The sequence below is a fragment of the Pygocentrus nattereri genome, chromosome 24 (genome assembly GCF_015220715.1).
Source record: "Pygocentrus nattereri isolate fPygNat1 chromosome 24, fPygNat1.pri, whole genome shotgun sequence".
Classification (NCBI taxonomy): domain Eukaryota; kingdom Metazoa; phylum Chordata; class Actinopteri; order Characiformes; family Serrasalmidae; genus Pygocentrus; species Pygocentrus nattereri.
Genome location: NC_051234.1, coordinates 5,445,572 through 5,466,873, shown reverse-complemented (window position 1 = coordinate 5,466,873; position 21,302 = coordinate 5,445,572). Strand labels below are relative to the sequence as shown.

Below are 21,302 nucleotides of genomic sequence, written 5' to 3'. Positions count from 1 at the left end.
TACCACCATCAACATTACATATAAAACTCATGTAGGTTCACTGGTGGTTTGGATAGTAAATAAAGTGGCTATAATGGTGCTGTACACATCGTAACCTCTGGTTCCTATTAGCACCACTGCAAAGAAATCTGAGTTGATAAGCTGTTCTATAATAAACCATTTCACATTAAACCACTCTGTCTACATACGACTGAATTATGCAGAAATTCGGAAAGATTGAATGATAGTCAACTTTAAAAGCACATAATGAAACTCTTTTGTTGCCCAAAACTGGAACAAACACCTGAAATATTTAAGCATAGTACTGAGTCTTACATTATTCTGAAGGAAGTGCTGTCATACAATAAGCCTGCTTGGCTTTAATATGTGAATATATGTCAAACAGACAAAGAAAATGTGCATTTTTGTATAAAACAATTTTAAAAACATGCTCATCCTGTGGATTCAACCACTACATGTACATGCATATTCACCATATTCCATACTGACCTACAGGCAAATTCCATACAGGCACACACCACAAATGCCCTTTTATATCAGCCACATTAAAAATGTATATTCTGTATGAGTTCACTGTAATACAAAGTATTATTGCCTGTTGCTTTCATTTATACATTAAAAAGCTGCTAATGCCTTTGGGGCAGTGGCATTATATCAGAAGGGCAGGAGCTTGTCTACTTAAAAGGAAACATTAACCTAATGCTCGGCATTTTAGCAGAGCTCTGTTCAGCTGGACTGTTCAGAAGTGATGCGTACGGTTCTCCCAATGCAATTGTGGTATAATGTAATTAGACATCACATGAACACATGCACACATTTCTCAAGCATGCAGCACTACAAGCAGGCTCCTTATGCAGGTGGTGTCTTCTATGGAGATGTCAGCAGGTACAGTTGAGAGAGACACTGAGAGGAACCAAGACTCAAAAGGAAAATTTGCAAATTTTCTATTATTTTGAAGGACTAAATTAAATCATAGCAAAAATTGTGTCCAACTAAATTCAGGATTTTTTTATGTGGACAAAATGCAGGTCAAAGGCCCAAGGGAGCAAGCCAAGGGCAAGAAAATCACCCTAGGAGCAAGAAGAGGAAACCTTGAGAAGAACCAAGACTCAAATCCATCTACTTTTACCCCTACCCCTTGTTTTCAAGTGTAACTTAGTTACAAGGGGTTGTGGTTGAAATCGTCCTCCACGAAATGGGACCCTCAAATAAAAAGAGCATCACTTCATTAATAGCTACTAGCACTGCTCTGTAGGCGACCCTGCCTGTCTGCAGTGACAGCAGAGGAGGGTAAAGTTCAGCTCCTCACTGCTGGGCTTTAGTTATATTTAGGGTATCATACGCCTTCAAAGAGGGGGCAATTATTTATTATCACCCACCCCTAATTCTTCAGTGATATGAAGCTGCAGTAAGATATTCACCAGGCTCTTGTTCGAATTTTCCCGTTCCACCTTAAATGGTGCAGCAGTTCTGACAAATAAAGCGCCAGAATGCGACAAGTGCGCAATTTAAGGTGGAACGGGAAAGTTATCTAGGTAGCGACCGAGACATCAGCAAACTACTAGTGATGTTTATGCTTGTTATGAAGTGAAGGACCATAATACATTGAAACAAGATAAAAGAGTGGTTATGGTCATTTTTAACAGAGGAAATTCTCCCATTGGTGGGTTTCTCTCGTCACTCACGGAGCCATCATGCCGGTTATTCTTTTTTTCTCATATCACTCTTGTTGGAGTTTTGCCTCTGAAAAGTGTCCATTTTGGAGGGCCATGTAGCCCTAACACTTCACCCTACCCCTCTATCTCAACAAACATTGGGACACCCTACCCTTATGCATGAAGGTACAAAACAGAGGGGTAAGGGCCGAGAGGTAGGGGTAAAATGGGGATTAGGCCCAAGACTCAAAAGCAGAGCCATCCTCAGCTGATTGACACCACACAGCAAAACAAAAACACAGCATAAAGAATGAAGAATCAAAAAAACGATTATAAAATACTGAACAAGGGAAAAATAGGACAGGAGATTTAAGTTACCCAGTGATAATCAAAAAGTACTATTAGAGGCCTTGTATTAGGCTCCTTGATGTACATTGCATTTACAACATACAAGCAGGCATAATAAACAGGCCCTGGTTCTCGCAAAGGAAAAAACGCCAAAAAATGTGGTTGCCATGGGCCCAGGACAACAGCCAATGTCTAGCCCTGGATAGCTGTATGTCCTACAATGTCAGAAACCACATAACCAAGTCCGTTTATGATTATTTAACAACTTGATGCAGGTTGAGGCCTGAAATACTAATTGTGAGTTACAAGCTATAATTACGTGTTAGCTATATTAGTCTTGCAGCTCCAGTGCAAAACTAAAGTAGCAAACTTCAGACACCAAATAAACATCTTACTCGATGAATCAGACTAAAGTGAACAGGGAAAACTGTGTACATTAGACTTTCAGCTGAAATACAACATTTAACAGTTAAACATTTCAGATTTTTCAGTTCACCACAGTCTATTTATTGTCCAGCAAGGCTCCACTGTTCAATCGGCTCACGAGGAACCACCAACATATTTCTCCTTCAAACTCCTGCAACTCTCTCTGCTCAAAACACACAGCACAGCCTTTTTCTCTTTGTTTCTACTCCTCCCCTTTTCTCTTGTCTTCTGGGAATAGCAGCAGCCATGGTGTTCATACACAAAAGCATGCTGAAGATGACCTTTCTGTGGCCACTGAACCACCCCCACGGGGGCTTTCTGCACGAGAAGCTTCGTCAAACAATGACCCTTGAACAGCAGATGGTGGAACATCCCAGAACCCTATAGAGTGTGCAGTACACAGCACCGTTTGATCTACACAGCCATTTAAACATGTGAAATCACTGATTACATTACTGTCATGTTACATTTGATCATTTACATAAATGTAGATTTCAATGTTTTAGAATTTAGATTTTAGAAGCATTTTAGGACCAACAAGAAGATACTAAGTGATAAATAATAAAGATCTATTATCATTATTATTATTACTATTAACAGCCATTCTTGTAAAGTTATTTGCCACCTGAAATTCTAGGCATCCTGGATATTAGTTATATCTTCATTCTTGGTGTTTTATAGCTGCAGGATGGAGTCTGGCAGCATCACACCTGGGAGAACATTTCAGTGATTCTAACATGAAAAATCATCTGAGAGTAAAACAAATAGGTAATTGCCATGAGTTCAACAACCACACAACTACAAAACCATGCCCAAATATTGTCCTGTTTTCTCTGTGACTGATTTGTTAAAAAGCTGTTGCGCACCCTACAAAGGCCAAAAGGTCAGCGTGTTAAGACCCTATATCTACTATGAATAGAGCCCATTCTAAAACTGTTAGCAACAGTAGCATTTTTCTTTATCCATTCCTTTAATATTTATGTTGACCAAGTCTATACTTAAGCACTACAGTTTATCTCCATTGCAAATACTATTTGGTTAAAGTTCTCATTTTACTATAAGCTCCTCAAGGCTTTAATTACAGCTTCCTAGTTTGCTATACCTGTGAGGCTGCGCAAGATTAGCATCCCTGCTAGAAAAACCAGCAAAGACTAGCACAGCTGATCACCACCAAAAGGCATATTTTGTGTTTTGATGCTGGTATGCTGGTCAACCAGCATATTGCTGCTGTCCGAACAAAACCTCGTATCTCCAAAATAAGAACTTCACAGGAGAAGGAAAAAACATACTTGACTTTGATTGTAAGTCAATGGAACCAGACGTTTTTCCAAGTCATTTTGGGCCATTTCTTTTGGTCCATTCATCATGAAATTTACAAACAGTGTATAGGACACCAGGTACTCTCAAATTACGTAAAAAAACCTGAAAAATAACAAAAAATGGAGATATGAGGTTTTGCTCTGACAACGGCAATATACCAGCTTCAAACAGCATAAAATGCATGCTGGTCCTTGGGATATCAGAATACAGGGATATCAGAATCATTTTATACATTTAACCACTACTGAAAACACTGCTTCCAAAATCGCCCATAATCTCTGTGAACCACAACATGCTTTCACACCAATGTACTGGGAAAACTCAACACCCCCAATACACTTCAAAGTCAAAGCCAAACAACGAGACTGCTAACAACACAGTCGAAACATTTAGTTTTAACAAAAACACATTATGATCTCTCAGAAAAGACTGAACACTCCATGAGCTGGAGGACACGATTGACAGGTGCATTTATAACCTTAGTGTTTCTAGCATAGCTTCACATGGCTAGTAACTGCACTCACTCTCTCTCTCTCTCTCTCTCTCTATCTGGCTTTCTCTGTGCGTGCTTCAAGGCTATTACGTAATAGCAGAGCTGTACTGTACACCACGCCGGCCCGTTCTGTGGCACGCTGTTCCACTCTGTGCCCTGAGCCGCTAAACTGCCCCAATGCTCCAGCTCCAGTTCATTTCCACAGGAAAAGCTAATGTTGCTCACAGTACATCAAAACAAGCGTAGCATATGCAGCGACATGAAGCAAATCTGTGGCTATTGGTTAGCAGGTTAGTAGCCGTTTTGGCAGGTTTGATGAAACCAAACTGTTCCTTCAAAGAATCTGCAAAAACAGCCAAATTTAAATTCCTTTTTTTTTTTTTGGTAATATCACACATTTGCCTGAGAACGCTTCAGCCCCGCCCATTTGAACTGAAGTTATAAGGAGGCTCAATACATGGCAGCCAATCAGAACAGAGCTCATTTACATGTACAGTCATAGGCAAAAGTAGTGCCTCTGGTCAAATTATATATTTGTTGGTTATGTAAGCGAAAACATTAACATAGCCAACACAGAGAACACACTTCTGCACATTTAATGTACAATTACTGTTTTTCATGTTAGATAAGATAAAACATGCCATCTGCAGACATGTTGTGTTCTCTGCAGAGGACGTGTTAATTTATTTTCACTTAAAAAAACAAACAAATGGTCGGTAAAAATTAATTATAAAAACAGGAAAACAACAACATATATGAAAAATATATGATATGGTGCCTTTGCTAATATAACTCGACATTCTAAAGCACGGTAGGCCATTCTCATTGCTAGCACAATCTGACTAAAATATCCCTTTAACTACAAGCTCTATAAGAGTGCTGCAATATAATACCACTATCTCCCCTGCCTATGAACCCAAGCAGCTGCCCAAAAGGCTTGAAAACAGGTCGTGAGTGGTGAAGCCACAGCAGATAAGCTAATTCACTGAACAAAACACCAAACGCTCCATTACAGAGCCTGCCGAGCCTTCACGTATATTTATATCTGGTTCTACACAGGTCTCTACCAGTGGTTTGCACATTTTAATGCTTTTACTGCTCTAATATACTTGTTTCAGTTCAGGATGGCTTTGTTATCCCTCCTAGATGTCTGTTGCCTATACACCTTGAATGACTATTCTTACATATTTTGATTATTTATTTAAAGCCGAAACAAGCAAGGGAATGCATAATGTAAAACTAGACCATAACTTCAGACCTCTACAGTGAAATTAAGTATAAATGAGAACATGTTTTCCTACAGATCTACAGTCTATAAGGTCACCCTACCAAAGCAATTCTCCATCACTTATGCATTAGTGTTGTAAATGAAGGTCTGCTGAATTGAGAAAAAGTACAAAACCATCTATTATACCGCTGTATATATAATGGCAAAATTTCACCTCCGCAATCACCCATCCATGCAATGAAACGCCACATTACACACTAGTGAAGACACACACTTGGGAGTGGAGTGGTGGAATGCCCTATCCGTAGTGCCTAGAGATCAGTTGAGGGTTAGGTGCCTTGCTATCGGCTCAGAAGATCGAGCCGGTGACCTTCCGATCGCAAGGCTGGTTCCCTAACCTCCAGCTCACGACTGCCCCAAAACAGGTCACAAGTCAAATTACAGTACTGTGCAAGTCAGAGAGCCAAGTTTTCCGAAGAATCTCCAGGGATATTTCCTATACCTCTAAAGTTCAGTCTTAGAAGTTGGTTATACTTCTTGCTTCTCACAGTCCAAGTAATCCTAAACATATTCAGTGATGTTGAGGTCTGGACTCTGGGGTGGACAGTCCATTGTTCTGAGAACACAAGCAACTTCCTTGATTTGATTTGTAAACATTTTCGTCAGTTGTCTTCCCTCAGTAAGAGCTTATTGACAGCCACAAGTCCTTTCAGGCCTACAGTGTCTTCTCACAATGAAAGTATGGACAGATACCTCAGATCTGTCATGCTTGTTATTAAATGGGTGGCCAGAGTGGCTAGTGCCCATCCTAAAATCTGACTGGCCATCCCAGATGCCACCCCAAAATTTCTGCTACATCACTGGCTACCAGCACACTGTGGGGCAGGTGTTGTGCCTTTAAAGGGAGAGTTGTTTTGCTATCAGTGGAATAACTCTCCAACAACTCTCCCTCTCCCCCTGTCTGCCCACCAGTCATTAACATCTTTAATAACGTCTGTAAGCATTGACACCGTGTTGGAACTACTTGCTACCCCTTTCCACCCCTAATAAAATTTTCAAGATCCACTACTGAGCAAGACAGGTGCTTGATTTTCTCCTTTCTCTCAAAAATGAAAAATTAAAGTACTGTTTATCTGATGAGGACAGAGCCTGCAAGTCTGCTGTACCTTATATATATTCCCCTCGAAAACATCTGAATGGAAAAAATATACTTAACTGCTGTTTTGACTGGAAAATAAATAAATGAAGTGTGGTCTCTGACTTTTGCACAGTACTGTATGTCATCACATAATTGCATTTAAACAGTATAGCCATATCCAGTGTGACAGAGGACAGGCAGACTCCAGAAACTGGACTGGGAACCACTGCTTTTACTATAATACTACACACGCTCTTAAAGGCATGTTCACAAGTGTAACAAGGCCATGTGGCGTGTGTTTGCCCTCACAGTGTCCTGACCCCTGGGGGCTCTCAGAGTGAGGGGGGAAGGGAGAAGCAGTGAGAGTAGTTCATGGTGGAGGGGAATATGGGCCATGAGTGTGTCTAATGCACGTTCCTCAGAATGAGAACTGCACTCTATTCAGCTCATGACCACTGCTATTATGATGGGTGCTGGAGGAACAGGGCGTTTTTGAAGCAGCTGATAATGGCAAGAAAAAATGGGGATGTTTGTTGGGTGTAAAGGTGTAGCATCAAACATAAAGAATCTTACAAGACTGATGAGCAAATCTGTTCACTCTAGGCAGATATTTCCAATCATACAAAACCAGAACATTATGACCACCTGATTAATATGATGGAGGATCATGTGATACCAAAGCTGCTCTGACCCGCCAAGGCATGGACATCACAAAAACTACAAAGGTGACTTGTCGTATCTGATACCAAGACATTAGAAGCAAAACCTTTAAGTTCTGTAAGTTGTGAGGTGAAGCCACAGAATCTGACCTTTGATTCCAACACATCCCACAGACGCTCAACTGCATTGAGATCTTGGGAATTTGAAGGCCAGGGCAACTCCTTAAACATCATGTTCCTTAAACCATTCCCAAGCAGTGTGGCAGGGGGCATTATCCTGCTGATAGAGACCAATGCCATCAGGGAATATGTCTGCCTTGGTTGTACCTGGTTCAGAAAATCTTTTAGGTAAGTGGCACATGTCAAACTAATGGCCACATGAATGCTGGACCCTGGGATTCCCAGCAGAATATTGCACAGAGTGTCACATTACATCCACCAGCTTGTCTTCTTCCTATAGTGCATCCTGGTGCCATCACTTCCTTGGGTAAACTGTGCACACATAGAGATTTTTTGTCTACATGATGTAAAAGAAAACAGGAATCACTGGGCCAGGGGACCTTCTTCCATTGCCCCAAGGTCTAGTTTTAATGCTCCCATGCTCTTTGTAGGAGATTTGGACATTGGAAAGGGGTTAGCATAGAGACTCTAACCGATCTCTGGCTGCATTTAATGTGATATCATTAAAAATTTCTGTCAGTTTGGACCTGAAGGGGTCCTTACAAATTCATGAGCCCTGGGGTGCCCAACACTCATGTTGCCAGTTTGTGATTTGTCCCTCCTCAGAACACTGCTGGTAGGTACTTAGCATTGCTAACTGGGAGCATCCCACAAGCCTTGTAGTTTTGAATATGCTCCGACTCAGTCTTCTCTCTTGCTTAGGTCTTCACGCCTGCCTGTTACTCCCGCAAGAAACACTGACTGTTCACTTACCATCTAATACATCCCAGACCTTCACATGCACCATTATTATGAGATAATTAACGTTATTCACTTCATCAGTCATATCATTAGTTCTTCACTCATCTTCAATAGCATGGTCTTCTGTTGCATGCAACTGTATATGTAAAACTGTATATGTAAACACTAGTCTACACTACATGCCAGATTTTAACCCCAATTTTCCCCTTCTGACTAATTTTCACTGTCTGAATCCATTTTCCAAGTCAGGAGCTCAATCGGAAGTGATCGAAGGCACAGATGATCTCATAGTATGAGAGAGGAAACAAAGCGATCTTCAGCTCTCTGATCGAGCTCTGAAGTAATCACACACACACGTACACATCAGCTAAATTGCCGGGGGAGCTGGAGCTTATCCCAGGTGTCATTTGGCAGAAGGCAGGATACACCTGGACAGGTCGCCAGTTCATCACAGGGCAGACAGACAGACATACACACACACAATCACACACACATTCACACCTAGTGGCAATTTAGCCTGACTTCATGTCTTCAGGCTGTGGGAGGAAACCCACACAGAAAAGACCCTGGTCGCCCAGCTATGTTACAGCTTTTAATATTTAATATTACTTAGCAAGTCCTTAAGAGTTCTCCAGCTCTGTCAAGTTTCCTTCTAAACATATCAATTTTGAACCATCATCAGAATTAATACCTTAATTCAAAAGCATCGCACACTTGCCTCAATGCAAATCAAGCTGGTAAGTAATCTCACATAGGCTTGCTTATGTGGTTTCCAGCCTTGCACGTAATGTCGTTATCTAGAATGTTGTTCTTGTTATCTACATCAGCCTTGTAGCTCCAGTGCAAACTTAAAGAAACAAACTTCAGACAGAACTTCAGACTTTTCTGTCTTTCTTCTTCATCATAGTCTTATTCTCTACTCTCATCATCATTATCATCATCATCATCTCACTCAGTCACTGCTTTCCGGGATTAAAATCTTCTTCTCTTTGTGAAATGACAGTAAGTTGGCAAACACTCTGAAGCTTTCTCCATGCCTCGGTTCTCCCAGGACTCCTTGGCTTGGATTCCCAGCCTGTAGCGTTTGTGTGTGTGTTCTCTATGAGGAGAATCCTCTGTCTTGGTGCCATGGTTACAGTGTTACTGCAGGGGCACAGGGTATAGCGTGATGCCACAGCTACAGCTAAAAACCTCATTAGAGAGCACTTAACCAGTTGACCCCCTGCTCACCATCACCACTGTCCAGACACAGTTTGGACAAAGACTGAGATGGAGCCTCAACAGCAGAGCAGCAGGTCAACCGTGTCCGATCATGAGAGGCCAATCATGTCTTCTTTAGAGACTATGTAGATTATTTTTCATATGTAATTTTCATTGAATTTGATTTATAATAACAATATTATTTATATAGTACCTTTCACTGTGGTTATAAAATCTCTATTAGTAGATTATAAGAGTGCTAGAAGCCAGCCTAACGGTATAAACAGGGAGAAACCTGTTCTTCTGTGAAGCCCCATCATTGGTCAGTGACAAAATGCCATTGACAATTACAAATAATATAGGATACAATAATAATATAGCCACAATGGTCCCAGGCATTTGCTAGCCTCAACAAATATGTTTTAATCTGGATTTAAAACACCTGTCAAGGATTCCTAATATTCTCTGGAATGCTGTTCTACAGTTTAGGATCGACATAAGAACTAAACATCCACCAACTGAGCTGTATGCAATCTTAACAGTTCGCAATGTAACTGCATTACATAACTGCATTTTCCAAAGTAAGGCTGACATTACAGAGTGAAACTTTCTTGTATCCTTCAACTTTTTTGTTATTTGAGGCATACATGAAATTAAAGCCTCCTGCAACTACTCGAAACTTGTTTGATACTTAGCCATAGCAACTGCAACGGTCACTACTTTGTCATACACATTTAATGAAACAGCCAATCAAATACAAGGTAACGCACAGAGTGCTCAGGTCAAACAATACCATTTTAAGTGATTTGTTACAATCAACACATAACAGACAACAGAAGCTGGCCTGTCGAATTAATAATGTTGCTGTTCTAGTATTTTCTAGAGTTTTTTAGTAAGCAGTCAGCGCAGTTAGCTATTCAGCTAGTTAGCTGGCATTAACGTGACAGATATATTAAACTGCAGCTTGCAAACATTTGTTCTGATTTGTTAGCCTGCTGTATCATGATCAACAGAACTAGGCTGCTTATTTTGTCCTTTATTGACATAAAAATGGCAGAAAAATGCAAAAGTACACTTTTGGCAAATGTTGTGTTGATGTAATCTACTTCATTCATGTCTACATAATGTACACATTTGAACATATCAAGCCAATTTGAAGCACTATTGTTTTCACATGATTTTTTGCAGCTAGAAGGATATTATATATATATTTATATGAATAATGCTAGCTCTAAATCTTACTCACTAGTGAAAGCATCAAATGTGTTGAATTTGCAAACATCACACTAACGTTCTTCACATCTCAAATACAAAAATGGTTCTTTTAAGAATCACTCACTGGAAGGTTCTTTAGAGAAGCAAAAGCTATTCATTGCTCCAAATCACCCTTTTAAGATGGTAGTTCAAATTTTCATTGTAAAGTAGAGCTGCAACAATTCATCGATTAATCAATTCGTTCTCAACCATTAAATTAATCGCAAAATATTTTAGTAATGGCTTAATCTGTTTGAGTCATTTTTGAAAAAGTGAAAAATTTCTGATTTCTGCTTCTTAAATTTTCTGGTTTCTTTGCTCCTCTGTGACACCAAACCGAACATGTTTGTTATGGTGTGGACAAGAAAAGCCATTTGAGAATGTCATTTTGGACTTTGGAAAACACAGATTTTTCACAATGTTCTGACATTTTATAGACCAATCCACTATTCGATTAATTAAGTAAATAATTAATGAACAACTATAATAGTTAGTTGCAGCCCTACTATAAATCCAGCCTAATGCTGTTATTACGGAAACACCTGTACTTCTGTGAAGCCCTGTCATTGGTCAGTACTCAACATAATGTTATATTAAACGGTCTGTCTGTCTGCGGTAATCAAGCATTGTTACATGCTCTATATAGTCTGTATATGGAAAACACACTGTAAAAACAGTCTGTTTTGAATTCCTGTCTTTGTGATGACACAAAAGCCACTATGATATACACAGGGGTTCATATATGTAATGTATTGTTTGCATATATGTAATTGCATCGTTTTTGCACGTTTTGCAAAAACACATCCTAAAATACCTGTTTTTTGGGGCATTTTCACAATGAAATACACCTTAAATGACTTTTCCATTCATGGAGTTTTATAATCAGTCAATAAATGCTTAAATCTAGTGCACTTCCTGCATTAAATATGACATTTCAAGAGCTGAGAGCTTGACAAATTTTTCTTAGAAGACTATCTTTACCTTTTGTTACTTACACCACGGTGTATCCGGCTTTACTTTTGTCAAGACAACCATCAGAAATGCTAAAGTACCTCTTTCAGATCTAGACTGTCAAAAGTGTCCAGTTACATTTATATTAGATACATTAGATAGATTTAGATTGAGATACTAAGCTCACAATGAATGGCTGACATCAGCAGGCTAGCTATCTGGGTAACAGTCATTATGCTACCTTATACTAATGTGCTAAAATATCGTGGATATTTTAAATTGAGCTCATTTTCCGCCACAAATAACATTAATCACAAAAAATAGAAAAGTACTAAATGCCACCGTGGTGTAAAAAAATTGGAAAGTGAAACACCACTTATATTGCTGATTATGGAGGTCTTGGCTGCCTTCATGCTCCGTGTTGACAGTCATTACCATGAAGACTGGGTGGGCTGACAATTGGCTGAAGGGGCTGCAGGCTAAAGACTGAACTTCAACACTTCGCTTCATGCACACACTTGAGAACAGACTAAATCAACTACATGCACTTTTTCTCTGTGAAAATAGTTACCTGTTCTGTCTTTCCTTTCTTGTGTAAATGTAAGTGATGCAAAGGTCGATATGATTCCGGTGTGAATATGAGTTTGAATCATCATTGCATCCATTGTATCGTCGAAGCATATCGCTGCTGTCGGAAGAAAGCCTTGCATCCCTTTTTTTCTCGTTTTCCAGTTTTTAACATAATTTGAAAATGCCTGTTGCTCTTTACATTGTGTGCAAATTTTATGATGACTAGACCAAAAGAAACATCCCAAAATGACTTGTAAAAATGTCTGGTTCCTGTGACTTACAATAAAAGTAAAGTAGGTTTTTTCTTTCTCCTGTAAAGCTACAACTCTGGAGATACGAGGTTTTGTTTCGACAGCAGCGATATATACTCTATTAAGCTTACAGCAGTTTAGCTTCACACATTCATGCTGAAGTTATAAGGAGTGTTTAAGCCCTGACTGCTTTCTTTAAATAAGGTACAATACTGGGCAGCCAAGGAGAAAAAGGTTATATATATATATCATTCTTAAAGGCATACAGGCGTAAAGAGTACAAGGAAAATGGACATGTAAAAATTAATTTTGGTACATAAAACTACACCAAAAAAGCAGGATAAGGCCCTTAAATGGCACAGCGAGTCCTATTAGAAGTATGCAAGCATACTCAAACAGCAAGGGGGTCAAATATTCATATTTAACCATCCATTATGAATATTTAAAAGCTGTACTGAGCTGATATGGTCAAAAGTACTGCCCCTACAATAACCTTACAATACCCTGCGAACAGCCTCCCTCTGAAAAAAAATAAAAATAGACGAAGGAGGCCGGGGGAGCACATGACAAAGCCGGAGCCAACTGCAGGCCTCCGACAAAGAGAAGACATGAGGTCTACATACGCATTAGTCATGAGCTACCTAGCTCACTGTTGTTTTGTAACTCTACACCACACAATATGCCAACAGATCAAAGGCTGGGGTCCATGTCTGTACTGGTGGTAACCACTGACGATCCTCATTATGGACGCGCGGGCTGGAGGCACCGAGCTAAAGCTCATTCACTTTCTTTCTTGTTCTCTGACTGAGGAACAACAAAGTGGCCAAATGCTGAATAGCGTGTGAGAGTGAGTATGTATAGGATGATTCACACACCAGCATGAGGTGGCTGAGGCTTGAAGTCGATGAGTCACTTTAACCATAAGTATTGCACCATCTCTGCTCGGTTTCCGCACGCCCACCAGCATTAATATTTAACTAATGACGAGAAAGCGCCACTACACAGGCTCCATTATGGCTCTGTAAGCTGTCACAATCATTCCAAAGGCTAAAGCAAACAAATCCGTGTACAGAGGGGGCCTCATGAGAACGTGCAACACGTCATTCGTTTGCTTTTCCTGACCACGTAGCTACTACAGAGCATGCTCCGAGAGCATGTGAACAGATGAGGCAGGTGAGCGTAGATGAAAGACCCTGGAGGGCCACTCTGGGGATTTTCCTGCTCAAATGATGGCTCCGAACAGCTCAGTCAATCAGATTTTACAGAACCGGAATGGCCTGTCTTATAAAGTTAATCACCAACTGGAGAATTACCAAACCAGGGATGAAAACTCTGGCTGATAACTGACCGCTGTTAGTCTAGAATTAGCCATTAAACAGCAAGACTAAAATCAAGAACACAATCCATCAAAATACCAGAACCACTTTACAATAAGACCCTTATAAAGGGTTTCTGGATGGTTTAAATTTGTGTATTAATGTTTATCACGTCACAAACGCTAGGGAAGAACATTAAGCCACATGACTTCACACCTTTAAATTGTCACTAATCTAATCTAATCTAATCTAACAACTGCCAAATGTCTAACATTGCTGCTAACTAGGATAGAGGAGCTTGTTAGCTCTAGCGTAACTAGAAGGATAACAGCTGTCCTCACCACAGAACAACTGTTTCCAATTGCTAAACATTCAGCAGTGCTGCTAACTAGGAGAGAGAAGCTGGTTATCATTAGCTTAGCTAGTATATTAACAGTTCTCTTCACCACAGAACTTGTTTGATTCTGGCTAACTAAAGCACCAACACAAGTTTAGCTAATAAGGATACAAATCTGAGGGAGTGAGGTTGAGCAAGTGGCGCTGAGGGAACAGAAAGGCAAAATTAAACCTGTTCTATGGTCGGCTGAATAGCTAAGTTAATATTAGCTTAGCAAGCAGGCTACACACCCCACAGCACAGGTTCAATTCTGACTAACTGCTGCTCTGCTGAAACAAGCGTAGATGATAAATCTGTCTGATGTCTGTTGTTGTGTTTGGGACTTGGTTAACAGGCCAAACGTGCTGCACGTCACAGCACAAGCTGGGTTTCAGCTAACTGATGCTAAAATGATGCCTGTTTAGTGGATACCTCAGCGCAAACGCAAGTGAGTGTTAAAGTGGAAGCCCAAATTAAACACATTGTGAAAAATAATTGTTGTTTTAATTTTAAAAAGTTGTTGTAACGCCGGGGAGCGAGGAGGCGGACGCATATGCGGAGATAAGTGACTTTTATTCAGGGCAAATCCAGGGTCATAGTCTAGACAGTCCAGGTTCATTAAGCCAACACGGATTGAACGGGGGGGCAGACATGACGGACAATCCAGAATCACACAATAAACAATCAACAAGATCAAACATCCAAACAATTCAGACAAAGACCAGTAACCAGACAGGGGAAAACACAGGGCTTAAATACATAAGGGTAAATGAGGGACAGGTGGAAACACAAGTGGAGACAATCAGGGGCGGAGTAACCAAAAACAAGGGGCCGGACTAGGAAACCAAAACAAACATGGACAGGACTGGGAGGGGCCAATCGTGACAGTTGTCCAGACCTCCTTAAAATTCGGAGTAAACTGAAAGTTAATGGAGCAGTAATCTGTGTTTTATGCCCCACCACATTATTATCTGAAGTTCAAATAACTCAAAACTTTTAAGGCAGGAGTCGCCACTGAGCCGCTGTCATGCATAGTTTTTCTACGTTTTTCCAGGCCCTATTTTTTTCTCCTTTCTATCAGCACCTCCTATCAATAAGCCTCTCTATATAATATAAATGGATAGAATGTGTTTATCCGGCTCTCCAGATGTGGAGCAGAAATCATAACGCAGCCATCATATACTGTTATCATTTTTAAATACCGTTCTATACCTTATTAGATACGTTCTATACCGCCCAACCCTAATAAATACCTTGAGCTGTTCTATTTGTTAAATGTAATATCTGATAAAGCTAACAGGTTTAATGCTGGCTGTTGGAGAACACAAAGACAAGTAACCAGCAAGATCTGAGGTTTAACAGCATAGACTAGGTACAGTATGTGGGTTCATTACTTAGCAAGCAAGAGGCCACTGTTGTCCTTTTTATTTATGTGTTATAACTGCTTATACCTCAGTCCTTGAGCAAGACACCTAACACCCAATTGCTCCCCGGGCGCTGCTCACTAGAGTGTATGTGGTGTTTCACTTCACGGATGGGTTAAATGCGGAGGTGAAATTTCCCCGTTGATCAAAATACTTGATATATGCACAATTATGACCATCTCTCATTAGCTAAATTCTGTATTAATGCATGAGACATTATCATGAAACACAGTACATGTGAGACATATACATGAAGAAATCAGCCCTCAGAAACGTGTGAAATGACCAGGCTCAGTGTTGAGCTGCCAGCGAGCAATGGGGATGAAAGAGCAGGAGAACCCTTTATGGGATCTTCATCTTTAAAAGTGTAGCTCTGCTTAGAGATGACCAGGCATTGAGAAGGCCAGAGTTTGACAGCATATGCCATTCTAAATCAATGGTATCATAGTGTACTTAAGATATAAATGCCACAATGACACCGTGTTTGACTTAACGGGGAACTCCACTGAGTCAGATCAGAAATGCAGAGCTATCCGCTCTGAGTTTAGTCCAACACATGATTAAAAGCAGATCAGTAGCAGACAAATTTCATTGCCTTTCTAAATAACACCTACACCATGTTATATAAGAGCTTGTATCCAAATGACAGTACAGGTATATAACACATACATACATCCTATTTATTCATTTCATAGATTAAATCATCTCACTACACTGATCAGAAAGGCATCATACTATAGTGACATCATACTATCAGACCAATACCATGTGGGCTCATTCTGTAGATAACAGAGCCGGCATTCGTGTTCATAACTAGCTCTAATAAACTACCGAAATTACTGGAGCTGTATTAATAATATAATCTACACTCTACGTCCAAAACTTAGTAGATGCCAGTTTATGTAACCCCTTAAAAGGCCCTCAGCAGGCCGAGAGGTTAATTACACACGTCTATAACCTAAGAATAGCTCCACCACTTTGCACTGAAGTCCCTGTAGTTACTAACTAATAAGCCTTACTATGCAATACATCTGGGATGTTAAGGGGTTAAGGTTTCTTCCAATTAATAGAAAGATTGCTCTCCTTTTGCAGTAACAGTCTCTCCTTTTCTGGGATGGCGTTCCTCTCGATTGCTGTGAGGATTTGTTTGCAGCCTAAAGAGCATTACTGAGGACGTTGGATGATAAGTCCTGGATCACAAATCATCCCAAAGGTACTCGATGGAACTCCATCACTACAGAGAACACAGTCTCACAGCTTCACAGCCCAATGCCCGGGGGCTTTGCACCCCTCTAACTCGGCATTAGGCATGACGACCTGAGGCTGCTCCAAAGCACTGCTGATGCTTTTCTATGGAGATTATACACGCTGTATGCACAACTGCACGCCTGTGTCAGCAATGGGTGCACCTTAGAGTAGCTGAACGAGGTGAATTCACTAATTAGAAGAAGTGCCAGGAAATATAGCGTCTCTACAAAGACTACTGCAAGCCTTTAAAGGGGAACTCCACCACCTTTCCAAACACTTTGCAGGATGAAACGGCTGAGATGCAAACAAAGTCATTCAGAGTGGTTTTGATACAGGCCTCTCCGTTCTAGAGAGACCTCCAGAGTCAGACCCGATCACAGCGGTGGTGATAGGAACCAAACGTCCTCCAATAAAAGCTCCGTCGCAGAAAGTTTTTACGTGAAGTATTTCGACGCATGCTGGCTGATGTCCGACACTTTGCGTAAGGACAGTTTGCGCTTTAATCCGCCTGTTTTAATCCATTCATGGCGTATTACTTTCAGACTTCATGCCTGTTTCACCATCATCGACATTACACAACAGCTCAGAAGGCACCGCGGCTTCACTGGAGGTTGTGGGTAAATGAAATGTGACCCCTGGTTCCTATCACCACCACTGTAAAGAAATCAGAGTCTCTACAGTGAACCACTTCACATCAAACCGCTCTGCATGACTCGGTTCACATCTCAAGGACTGAGTCGTACAGAAACGTTGGAGGAATGGTGGACTTCCCCTGCGAGCTCGACCAGAGCGAGCCAGATCTGTGTAGCAGGAGTGGACAGCGCCGGGGTGCTGAAAACGCTCCCTGCTAGCGTCACAGCAGCTGAAGCCCAACGCATCCACCAGATCCTCTCTCTGCCTGCTCTAAAAGTGACCGCATCGATGGGTCAGAAGCTAGGAAGGGCGATGTGAGCGTGAATGATGTAAATCTGTTGCACGGTGTGATGTAAAATGTCAAAAAGAGTGAAAAATGGCGTCTCTCAATAGCCAACATGGCTAGAGAGCCAAGCAGGCCTGGGATCAGGGCTGGAAGGATGTGATGGGGCTGGCTAAAACACGGCAACGTGGTTAGAAGCGTCCCTGATGCTCTCCAGCACGCAAATCAAGAGCCAAGCTCGCAGGCAAAATCGAAAATCACATCAGTTCTCACGACCTGAAGCACCAAAAGACACCCAGACCCGGCCTAGCGCGTCTCCAGCACGCACGGCTAACGCTACTCAGGGCTGCAGCCCCGGGCTTACTTCAGCATGGACTGCTCCTTCTCCTCCTCTCGCCGCTGACGGTCCATCACGTCCAGGATGATCCTCCTCTCCTCCTCGGTGAGGTGGCTCAGGTCCGGCATGTCCGGCAGCACCGCGTCCGGCCCGCCTCGGGGCCCGAGAGGAGCGGACATCTTCACGGCCACTTGCTGGAAAAGAGAACAACACCGACAGGCTTAAAGCCCAGCCAAGCTGCGCGGATGTACACCTGAAACGACGCTACACGCGGCTAAAGTTGGCTTCCTAGTACTAATTTCCCCGTTCCACCTTAAACGGTGCAGCTGTTCCATCCCGGCGCCCGTGGAGCACCGCTCAGCCGCCGCATTTAAGGTGGAACGGGAAAATTCGAAAAAGAAGCCGGAGAACAAGAAGCTAACTTCGGCTTCGTGCGGGCTATGGCGGCGGCCGTCTTTCAGCTAGCTGCCCTGGTCGTCTTTTACCCCGAACACGGGGAGCTGGGATCATAACAGAGGGCTTTTATAACCTCTCTGCCACAAAACGGGTCGAGCTGGAGCGCCCTTGCTCCTAACGGAGGCTCAGAAACAGAGGAACGCCGATAGCGACGGCGAACAAGCATCTAGTCTAAAATCTCTCCAGCCGCGCGTCTGAGGACACAACAGGAAACAGCGCGAGGAAAAACAGCGTGTATTCCAGCTGCGCGCGCTGCAGCGCGCCATCTGTCCCTCACCCGGACCTGGCAGATGTGTGAGAGGTCAGTGTCAGCGCTTGCCTTGGATGTTATTCTATTTTGCAGTCATGCTAAATCTTTCCCGTCCTCGCCGCCGTCATCCTCCGAGAAAAGGCTCCTGGCATCCTCAACGTATTCAAAACGCGTCGAGTCCCGCTCTCAGGCCCGCGCTGCTTCGGCTCTCCTCCTCCGCTCCCTTCTGCTTCGCCCTCTCCTTTCGCTCCAGGTTGGGTGATTCTTCAAGATTCCTTAAACACAGGGGGGGGGAAAATGGACGCAACGAAAAAAAGCGGAGAAAAAAATCCTCACTGGGCGCGTGGGCGGAGCGACGGAGACACGAAAAGAGAGCCGGGTTTCTTTTCACGCCCGCATTCCGACAAGCCCCCCCACCAGCCCTGGGATAGGCTGGCGTGATGTTGCCTCAGAAACAGCGGGGCGTTTGCGAGATGCTGCGTTTGTATATGCGGTTAATTCTTTTATATTAGCCGCCAATCATTTCATTCATAAACTTCTAATTCAGTTCCTGCAATCGAAGCTGAACATTGGATCCCTGCCCTTAAAATGATCAATGAGAAGAAGAGCAACGCTTTCCTCAGATTATCTGGAGCTTTGCAACTTGTTTTGATGGCCCCAGCGTCTGATTGTCATTGGGATTTTTGAAATGTTAATTACTGATCTAGTTTGTTTCTTGTTTGTTTCATTTTTATGTTATTTTAGACTATTTTGCGACTGTTAATTAGCATTTTAGCATAATATTGACGTATGTTGTAGTGATGCATTATAATTGTTAGAATTGCCTGAATTTAAAAAATGGACTACCTGCCACAAAATATGGTAAATGTAAGCCACTAAAGTTCCAAAAGTATTCACTCACCCATCCAAATCATTGAATTCAGGAGTTCCAGTCACTTCCATGGCCACAGGCGTATAAAGCCAAGCCCCTAGGCCTGCAGACTGCTTCTACAGACATTAGTGAAAGAATGGGTCGCTCTCAGGAGCTCAGTGAGTTCCAGTGTGGTACCGTGATCGGACGCCACCTGTGCAGCAAGTCCAGTCGTGAAATTTCCTCACTACTAAATATTCCACAGTCAACTGTCAGTGGTATTATAACAAAGTGGTACAGTTTGGGAACGACAGAAACTCAGCCATGAAGTGGTCGGCCACGTAAAATGACAGAGCGTGGTCAGCGGATGCTGAGGGGCATAGTGCGCAGAGGTCACCAACTTTCTGCAGAGTCAATCACTACAGACCTCCAAACTTCATGTGGCCTTCAGATCAGCTCAAGAACAGCATAGAGAGCTTCATGGAATGGGTTTCCATGGCCGAGCAGCTGCATCCAAGCCTTACATCACCAAGCGCAATACAAAGCGGCGAATGCAGTGGTGTAAAGCGCCGCCACTGGACTCTAGAGCAGTGGAGACGTGTTCTCTGGAGTGACCAATCACACTTCTCCATCTGGCAATCCGTTGGACGAGTCTGAGTTTTGCAGTTGCCAGGAGAACAGTACTTGTCTGACTGCAATGTGCCAAGTGTAAAGTTTGGTGGAGGGGGGATTATGGTGTGGGGTTGTTTTTCAGGAGCAAGTTTGGTGTGGAAGAACTTGACTGGCCTGCACAGAGGCCTGAACCTCAACCTGACAGAACACCTTTGGGATGAGAGTGGAGACTGTGAGCCAGGCCTTCGCGTGCAACCTCAGTGCCTGACCTCACAAATGCGCTTCTGGAAGAACAGTCAAAAATTCCCATAAACACTCCGAAACCTTGTGGAAAGCCTTCTCAGAAGAGTTGAAGCTCTTATAGCTGCAAAGGGTGGACCGACATCACCGCTTCTCCTTTTGGGTCGCGGGGGGTACTGGAGCCTATACCAGCGGTCATCAGTTGGAAGGCAGGATACGCCCTGGACGGATCGCCAGTCCATCACAGGTCCACAGCCATACCACTCTGAGAACCAACATCTAATTACTAATAAAATAAGTCTTATTACTCATATGTCGTATTATTTTACACAACATAACATTGACACTCCTTGTCCATTTTGTATCAACCATGCAGAGACCATGCAACCATGTTATTCACCCATTTTAATATTGGGCGAAACCTCTATGCCTTTATTGTTCATATTAAATAAAATATATTGATCATTGAGCAAACTTATTATTTGGTCTTTGGGAAAATCAGAGAGCCAAGTGCACACATGTATACATGACAAATCTAATTATATTCTAATTATATTATATTCAGAAGTGTAAATTCTTAGGCAAAAGGTCCATTTCTGTTGCCCTTGAAAAGGAGATGGAACATCACATTAATATAGCTATTGGAACTCAAAGCATGTATGTACATCCCCCTAGCAAATGTATGCGTGTGTACACTTTATTTATTTATTTATATGCATCTGAGGTTGAGTACCTTGTTTTGAACTACAAGCCAATCATAAGCCATATTTGCCCAGTCACAGAGCAAGAGGCTAGATACTAGCCTATTTGCTAATGCTAGCACAAGGTATTTCTCATTACTAGCCAATCATAGCGTAGGAGAC

At 42.1% G+C, this 21,302-nt stretch overlaps 1 protein-coding gene across 40 annotated transcripts in view; it reads right to left on the bottom strand.

Moving 5' to 3' along the window:
• Positions 1-19,200, bottom strand: part of rims2a (regulating synaptic membrane exocytosis 2a) — a 273,985-nt gene extending 254,785 nt beyond the window's left edge. For 11 of the 40 annotated variants that reach the window (XM_037534002.1, XM_037534001.1, XM_037534007.1 and 8 more), the window contains exons 1-2: positions 18,807-19,196; positions 18,059-18,225 (exon numbers count right to left, since the gene is read on the bottom strand). In XM_037534002.1, coding sequence (XP_037389899.1) covers positions 18,059-18,210 — 152 coding nt within the window. In that variant the 5' untranslated portion in view covers positions 18,211-18,225; positions 18,807-19,196. Of the gene's footprint in view, positions 1-18,058; positions 18,244-18,806 lie in introns of those variants that run through there. The other 29 variants (XM_037533985.1, XM_037533991.1, XM_037533990.1 and 26 more) reach the window with 9 other exon arrangements.
• Between the last annotated feature and the right edge of the window lie 2,102 nt (positions 19,201-21,302).